This window comes from Rhinichthys klamathensis, unplaced genomic scaffold (assembly GCF_029890125.1).
Source record: "Rhinichthys klamathensis goyatoka isolate OS25496 unplaced genomic scaffold, OSU_Roscu_1.1 h1tg001560l_1, whole genome shotgun sequence".
NCBI lineage: Eukaryota > Metazoa > Chordata > Actinopteri > Cypriniformes > Leuciscidae > Rhinichthys > Rhinichthys klamathensis.
The window spans coordinates 7,501-15,000 of record NW_026607471.1 but is presented as its reverse complement, the minus strand read 5'-3'; the positions used below and the strand labels follow the sequence as shown (position 1 = coordinate 15,000).

Below are 7,500 nucleotides of genomic sequence, written 5' to 3'. Positions count from 1 at the left end.
GCCACGCCCCCAGCTTCCCCGCCCTCTGCTGCGCTGCCCCGCCCCCTGCTGCCCCACCCCGCCCTCTGCTGCGCTGCCACGCCCCCTGCTGCCCCGCCCTCTGCTGCGCTGCCCTGCCCCGCCCCCTGCTGCGCTGCCACGCCCCCTGCTGCCCCGCCCTCTGCTGCACTGCCCCGCCCTGCCCCCAGCTGTGAATGACAGGCGCTCTATGGATAGTAACCATGGCAACGGCTTCTGTGCGCAACGCAGCTATAGCCTTTTTAACTTAAATTAAAAAGCAGAGCCTGGTTAGTACCTGGATGGGAGACCTTCTGAGAAAACCAGGTTGCTGCTGGAAGAGGTGTTAGTGAGGCCAGCAGGGGGTGCTCACCCTGTGGTCTGTGTGGGTCCTAATGCCCCAGTATGGTAATGGGGACACTATACTGTCAAAGAGCACCGTCCTTCGGATGAGACATTAAACCGAGGTCCTGACTCTCTGTGGTCATTAAAAATCCCAGGATGTCTTTCGAAAGAGTAGGGGTGTAACCCCGGTGTCCTGGCCAAATTTGCCCAGTGGCCTCTGTCCATCATGGCCTCCTAATCATCCCCATGTATACTGATTGGCTTAATCACTCTGTCTCCTCTCCACCAGTAAGCTGGTGTGTGGTGGGCGTTCTGGCGCACTGCTGTCGCATCATCCAGGTGGAGCTGCACACTGGTGGTGGTTGAGGAGATTCCCCCCTTCCTTGTGAAGCGCTTTGAGTGCCTAGAAAAGCGCTATATAAATGTAATGAATTATTATTATTATTATTATTATTAAATTAAAATTAAACATAACTTTACCTGATAGGCCTGCGTTTAGTTTAGCGGGGATGCTCTGAATTCCCTCCTGTTGATGTCCTGATAACTATTTAGATTCTGGAAACTCACAAACAGCGAGCCGAGGATCAGTCTCTCTTCCAATGATTTGTGCTGCGCGTCGTGTACAAAAAGTTAGACAATTCCACTTCGGCAACGGGAGAGCGCGGGCGCGTGCGTGAGGCGAGCATGACTGCAACAGTTTCACAGGAACGCACCCGCCTGTCGCTGCACCTGTGCTCGACCACTTCACCTCACTCTAGGCTGATTTATACTTCTGCGTCGGACCTACGCCGGAGCCTCTACGCTATAGACTACGCGTTGGTTTTCATATATCTGCGTCGTTGTCCACGTTGACGCGCAATTACACATGCAGAGGGAGAGTGTGAAACCCGGGAGCGGTTCTAGCAATCACAGCGCTTGCGGTACGCGTAGAATTGACGTTACATGTTTGGAGAGATGCACGTCAGGGTACGCGCGCTACACAGCTACGGCGTGAGTTCGATGCAGAAGTATACATTGGGCTTTACCTCTGTTTAATGTAATCTTACGTGGGAAACCATGGCATGCCATGACCAAACCTAAGCTGCTATCAGAGAAGTAACGTTGGTCGACTTATATCTGTAGTAGTGATCATGACCCTTTGACCTCATAGACTGTTTCTGCTGCTCCCTGATACAAGATACCTGTTCAGAAAAAAACACACAAGAAAACTGGACTCGTTTTAACAAGCTAGATAAAAGGTAAAGCCCTGGCAGTGGCAAATAGCTTTGTTTAAATATTTGATTTGATTACATTAATGTTTAAGTTGAGATTTACAAGAAATATTTTATTGCTACTGTGTAAAGGGAATACTGCTGGTATAAAAGCACCTTATTTGTTTAAAGTTTTTGCAAACCACATGTTATTGCACTTTTGTAGCAGTATAAATCAAAAGTGCGCAATACACTACTTTAGAATTCATTATTCAATTTTGCGCGTAACAATGCGATTAATCAAATTTCAAAAATCAAATTAATCAAAAATCAAATTTTTTAATCTTTCCCCATCACTATAATCTATATATTATATTTTACTTAACCTGTTAATGATATCTTGATTATTTAATGTATGTTTAAAATATCTGTCATGAAAATAACAGCAACTGTGTAAATTATTATATTTCAATAACAAATTAGAGTAAAAACATGTTATTGCCAAAACTGCCTTATGTGCAGTTTACATGTTTTCATACAATTTGTTATTTGAGTGTTTATTATTATATCTAAAAAATAAATATCAACTGAATTTAGGCTAAAAGTCTAGGCTCTATTAAGCTTTAATGTTATAGTGATGTGCAAGTAAGGGCTCCTATATAGTTTACAGCATTAGCAGATAATGTTTTTATCCCTGTGAAACGTTCACTTGTAATTGAATTAATTTAAAGACAAGGACACAATTTGTCCATTAAAGCACTGTTTGATTAGAAAAAGCAATTTTAGCTTTCTAAACCCCTCCCACCCCACCAAAACGAACCGAACCGACATCTAAACTGTGGGACGTACCGAACCGTCAGGTTTGTGTATCGTTACACCCCTACGGTACACGTAAAAAAAACGCAAATATCGGCCCGATATATTGGTCGATCACTGTGTGTGTGTAGAGGAGGACTTCATCAGAGCCTGTGTACTGATGTGTGTGTGTGTGTGTAGAGGAGGACTTCATCAGAGCCTGTATACTGATGTGTGTGTGTGTGTGTGTGTGTGTGTAGAGGAGGACTTCATCAGAGCCTGTATACTGATGTGTGTGTGTGTGTGTAGAGGAGGACTTCATCAGAGCCTGTGTACTGATGTGTGTGTGTGTGTGTAGAGGAGGACTTCATCAGAGCCTGTATACTGATGTGTGTGTGTGTGTGTGTGTGTGTGTGTAGAGGAGGACTTCATCAGAGCCTGTGTACTGATGTGTGTGTGTGTGTGTAGAGGAGGACTTCATCAGAGCCTGTATACTGATGTGTGTGTGTGCGTGTGTGTGTGTGTGTAGAGGAGGACTTCATCAGAGCCTGTGTACTGATGTGTGTGTGTGTGTGTGTGTAGAGGAGGACTTCATCAGAGCCTGTATACTGATGTGTGTGTGTGTGTGTGTAGAGGAGGACTTCATCAGAGCCTGTGTACTGATGTGTGTGTGTGTGTGTGTGTAGAGGAGGACTTCATCAGAGCCTGTATACTGATGTGTGTGTGTGTGTGTGTGTGTAGAGGAGGACTTCTACGAGAAGCTGGCGGGCTCGATCGCCCCTGAGATCTACGGCCACGAGGATGTGAAGAAGGCTCTGCTGCTGCTGCTGGTGGGGGGGGTGGAGCAGGCGCCGCGGGGCATGAAGATCAGAGGTCAGAGGTCAACATCTGTTCGGTTTATTCACTGTACTTTGGACTCTTGTTTTCACTCTCCAGGGCTCCACGCTGGTCGACATATGCGACTATTTTCTGAGAATGTGCGAGTTAAAGTGTGACGTGTGTGTGTGAGTGCGTGTTCACTCAGCGGCGCCGGCCTTCCTGCGCTCTCGGCGTCTGCAAGCGCATGTTCTCCAGCATCTGGTTATCCAGTGAGTGCGTTCACACACGGGAGCGGCGCGTGAGCTACAGGGAAGCGGGAGCTTTTGCTGCTCAAGCTCGATCACAGTGAAAGCACACGATGGTGGACTAACCAAATATGATTTCTCACAAAAAGTGCTCAAAATGCACAGAATAAGCGAATATCAGAATAATGAAGAATCCAAAATATTTATAGAAGATTTACCTATTTAAACTTTAGTGTTTTATAATACACCATACTTTCACCCAAACTGAAGTAAACTAGCCAGAAAATATGATGTATAAACTTCTTTTAGTTGATGTAATGCACAGACAGGTGTCCTGTACAGGCTCTAGCACGAGGGGTTAATCCGTCGAGTTTGCTGTCGCCAGCGTATCGAAGTATGACCGAAACGACATGATCGGAGCTGTTTTCTTGGTTATTTGTGGTTTACCACATGCGAATGTTGTACACACCCCATGTTAAAACAATCTTTCAAGACTATCAAGTTTATTAAAAAAACAACTTATAAAAACAAATGTATAGGCTAGTTGACTTTGTAAAGAGATGCTCACTTGTATGTGGCTTTGGAGCCTAATCATTAGAGATTAGGCTCCAATCTTTAATGGTTAGATTTCTTTATATCGGTTGGTTCTGATCTAACATTAATGATTCGGATATACATCCATGTTCTTTAATCAAAGTTCAATATCCTCCATTTTATAATTTTGACCCACCAACTGTTCAAAAGGTTCGGAATATTATTTTAGCACTTAGAAATGCAGCCCATGGTCATGACGGCATTAAAAGTGTTCTTATTAAACCTCTCACTCATATTCTCTCACGGTCTCTGAGAACTGGAATGGTCCCTCAGGATTTGAAAGTTGCTGGGGCTATACCAATTTTCAAGACCGGTGACTCCAAGGAATTTAGTAATTATAGGCCAATATCAATTATCCCGTGTATATTGAAAATCTTAGAAAGACTCGTCTATTCGAGATTATCTTATACAAACATCCATATGGTTTTCGGAAGCGACACTCTACTGGGCATGCCCTTATTCAACTTGTGAACTATATTTCTTCAGCTCTAGATAATAAAAAATGTGCTCTTGGAGTCTTCCTGGACCTGAGTAAGGCATTAGATACGGTCAGTCACAATATTTTGATTGCTAAACTTAGTAGGTACGGAGTGGAGGATGTTGCCTTGAGATGGTTTAGAAGCTACTTGGCTAATAGAGAGCAATATGTTTACCTGGAAGGCTATTCCTCAATGAAGTCACAAATTACGATTGGGGTCCCCCAAGGATCAATTTTGGGGCCTCTTTTATTTTTAATTTATATTAATGATATGGCTATGACTTGTACCAAACTCCTCCCAGTACTATTCGCAGATGATACAAATCTCGTAGCTTCTCACCAAGACTTCAATATTTTAATAAAAAATGGTCAATGAGGAACTATCATATATTGTGGAATGGTTTCAATGGAACAAACTTACTCTTAACATAAAAAAATTCAACTTTATGATTTTTTGGAATACTAACAAACATTACCCTATAGAATTATCTAAGATCTTTATTAATAACTCAAATCGAATTGGTTCAGCATACCAGATTTTTGGGAGTCATTATAGATAGTGGTCTTAATTGGTCTAACCATATCAACTTCGTATCTAAGAGGTCAGCTAAAATGTTGGGTATATTGAGGAGGGTTTGTCCTTCAGTTCATTCTTCAGCATTTTTAACCTTATATTATAGTTTTTTGTTTCCATTTATTAATTATTGCAATATTGTCTGGGCAGCTGCCTATCCCACCTACCTGAAGAAATTAATAGTCATACAGAAGAAATATCTCAGATTTATTTCTCATTCAAATAGATATGCACCCTCGGCACCCCTTTATAATAAATTTAAAGTTGTCCCTATTGATAAGGTAAATATTTATCAAACATGTTTACTTATGCATAAGTTCATATATAGGAAACAAGATCTACCAGACTCTTTTCAGAGTTTATCCCTATCTCACATGTACACTCTTCAAACTAGACATAGCAATAATAATTTAGTCTTACCATACACACGAACTACAAGACATCAATTTAATATTTCTTTTAGAGGTCCTAAGCTCTGGAGTGATGTAAGTCCATCGTTGCGACCAATGTCCTCTTATTCAGCTTTTAAAAAGCATTTGAAGAGACTACTATTCAGGGATGGAAATTAACTTTTTTGTCCACCGGCCACTGTGGCTGCTGGATTTCAAAATCTACCAGCCACTCAATGTTTTTACCAGCCACTTTCTTGCTTTTTAACCGACAATGTGTAACTGCATGTGAAAATTAATACTACAAGAATACTTAAGCAGTTTATTTAATCTCAAGTCTCAATGAAATACTGACATTTTCTCTTTCTCTCACCCTCGGCCTCATCCACCTAATCTGTCATTTATTTTTGTTTTGATGATAAATTGAGCCAGCCTCCAAAAGTAAATAACCTGTCCTGTGATTTTTTCTCTCTCACACAACACTCTCCAGACACGGATTTATGAGCTATAGTATGTTGGTTGCCTTTACATTAGAATAATATTTAATATAATCTAGATATGAAATGGAATAAATAGCATTCAATGCAAAATGAATATGTCTCATATATTGAAATCAAGTTTTATGTGATAAAATATTTGCTTTGTTGTGCATTAGAACCACATCAGGCATTTAGTACAAAATAATTTATTGAAGCATCCCGATACTTCACCACGTGACAGCAGCTAGGCTCCTGATTGGTTAACGCGGCGCGAATTGACGCCAAAGTTCAGATTTTTCAACTCGGGCGGCAGACGCGAATTCGCGTCAAACGCGTGAATGCACAAAAGCACTCAAAATCATGCGCGCGGAACGCGTCAGCTCGAACTTGCCGCGCGAATGAGGCGTATTCGCATCTACCACGGCGCGCTCTACACCTCATTCGCGCCGTCTTTGCATTGACTTAGCAATGAAATCACTCGCGCCAGACGCTCTATTCTCGTCTGGTGTGAACGCACCATGATGTTTTCTCTGCAGACCTCTACGCCTGCGATGTAACGCCACATTTTTGTTTGAAGGTGTGCCTCCTCTAAAAGTGTCCGCCGTCCGGGTGAAACAGTATGCTATTTTTATTTACCCGCCACGGTGGCCGGTAGGTGAAGCGAGTTTACCCGCCACAACACAAAATCACCCGCATTTGGCTGGTGGCGGGTGCTAATTTCCATCCCTGCTACTATTGCTAGCCTGACGCCTTTATGTAGTCTTTTCTGGGTATGGTTTGCTTGTATTGAATTGCTTTGTATCGTTTGTTGTTTTTTATTGTGTGTTTAGTTTTTGCTTCTTTGTGATGTTTAGTCTGCATGTCTCATGAGTTAATAGGAGCAGGAGTGGAACTCTGTACAAGCCTCGAGTGGCTTCGTTCCCTCCTTGCATTGTTCTGCACTTGTGCTAAACAAATAATCTAAACTAATCGGTTAGCTTTATCGATTTCTTCACGTACGGCAAATCGTCTATTTTCCCGCAGTAGACGTTACAGTAGGACGTCCAAGTAGCATTTGAATACGCACGTGCGCAACCGAACACCGCTGCATCATCATCATCATCATCATCATCATCAGCGGCTGCTGCTTTCACTCCCTGTTATCAGTGGCGTAGCCTACACGCTAACTGATGATGAAAAGTCGTCTAAAAATGAAGGTCATTTGCTGATTACGTAAAAAACAAAGTGTGGAGTCGAGGATGCAATATATAGGCAAATATAATCCAACATTAAAAATATGGTGTCTTTTAATGGTTTTCATTTGATGGTTAAAAGATTAAAACATTTGGCCACCATGAGGTCTCGTGTCCCGCCAGGGCAGAACTCGGGTACGCAGAGTAAGACCGCTATTCATTGCCATGCGTTGATTAATACCATGTTGTAGCAAAGAGAAAAAGGTGCGACTAAATCATGTTCTGGTGCAACCAGTGGGAAGGGGAGTCTGGAGCTCTCTCTGCGAAAATAGCTGAACGAAAACCAATATTTAAGTCTCTGAATTGGTTGATGGCTCAGTTGTTTGAGTCACTGCTGATGTAGTGCTGATGACATCAGTTCTG

The 7,500-nt window shown here is 42.3% G+C and overlaps 1 protein-coding gene across 1 annotated transcript in view; it reads left to right on the top strand.

Annotated features, from left to right (window-relative positions):
• LOC130079906 (DNA replication licensing factor mcm7-like) overlaps positions 1–7,500 on the top strand; it is a gene marked incomplete at its 3' end in the record, with an annotated part of 22,909 nt that overhangs the window by 15,215 nt on the left and 194 nt on the right. Inside the window, exon 9 of the mRNA XM_056245148.1 lies at positions 3,069–3,200. Within this exon, the coding sequence (XP_056101123.1) occupies positions 3,069–3,200 (132 nt within the window). The remainder of the gene's footprint in view (positions 1–3,068; positions 3,201–7,500) is intronic.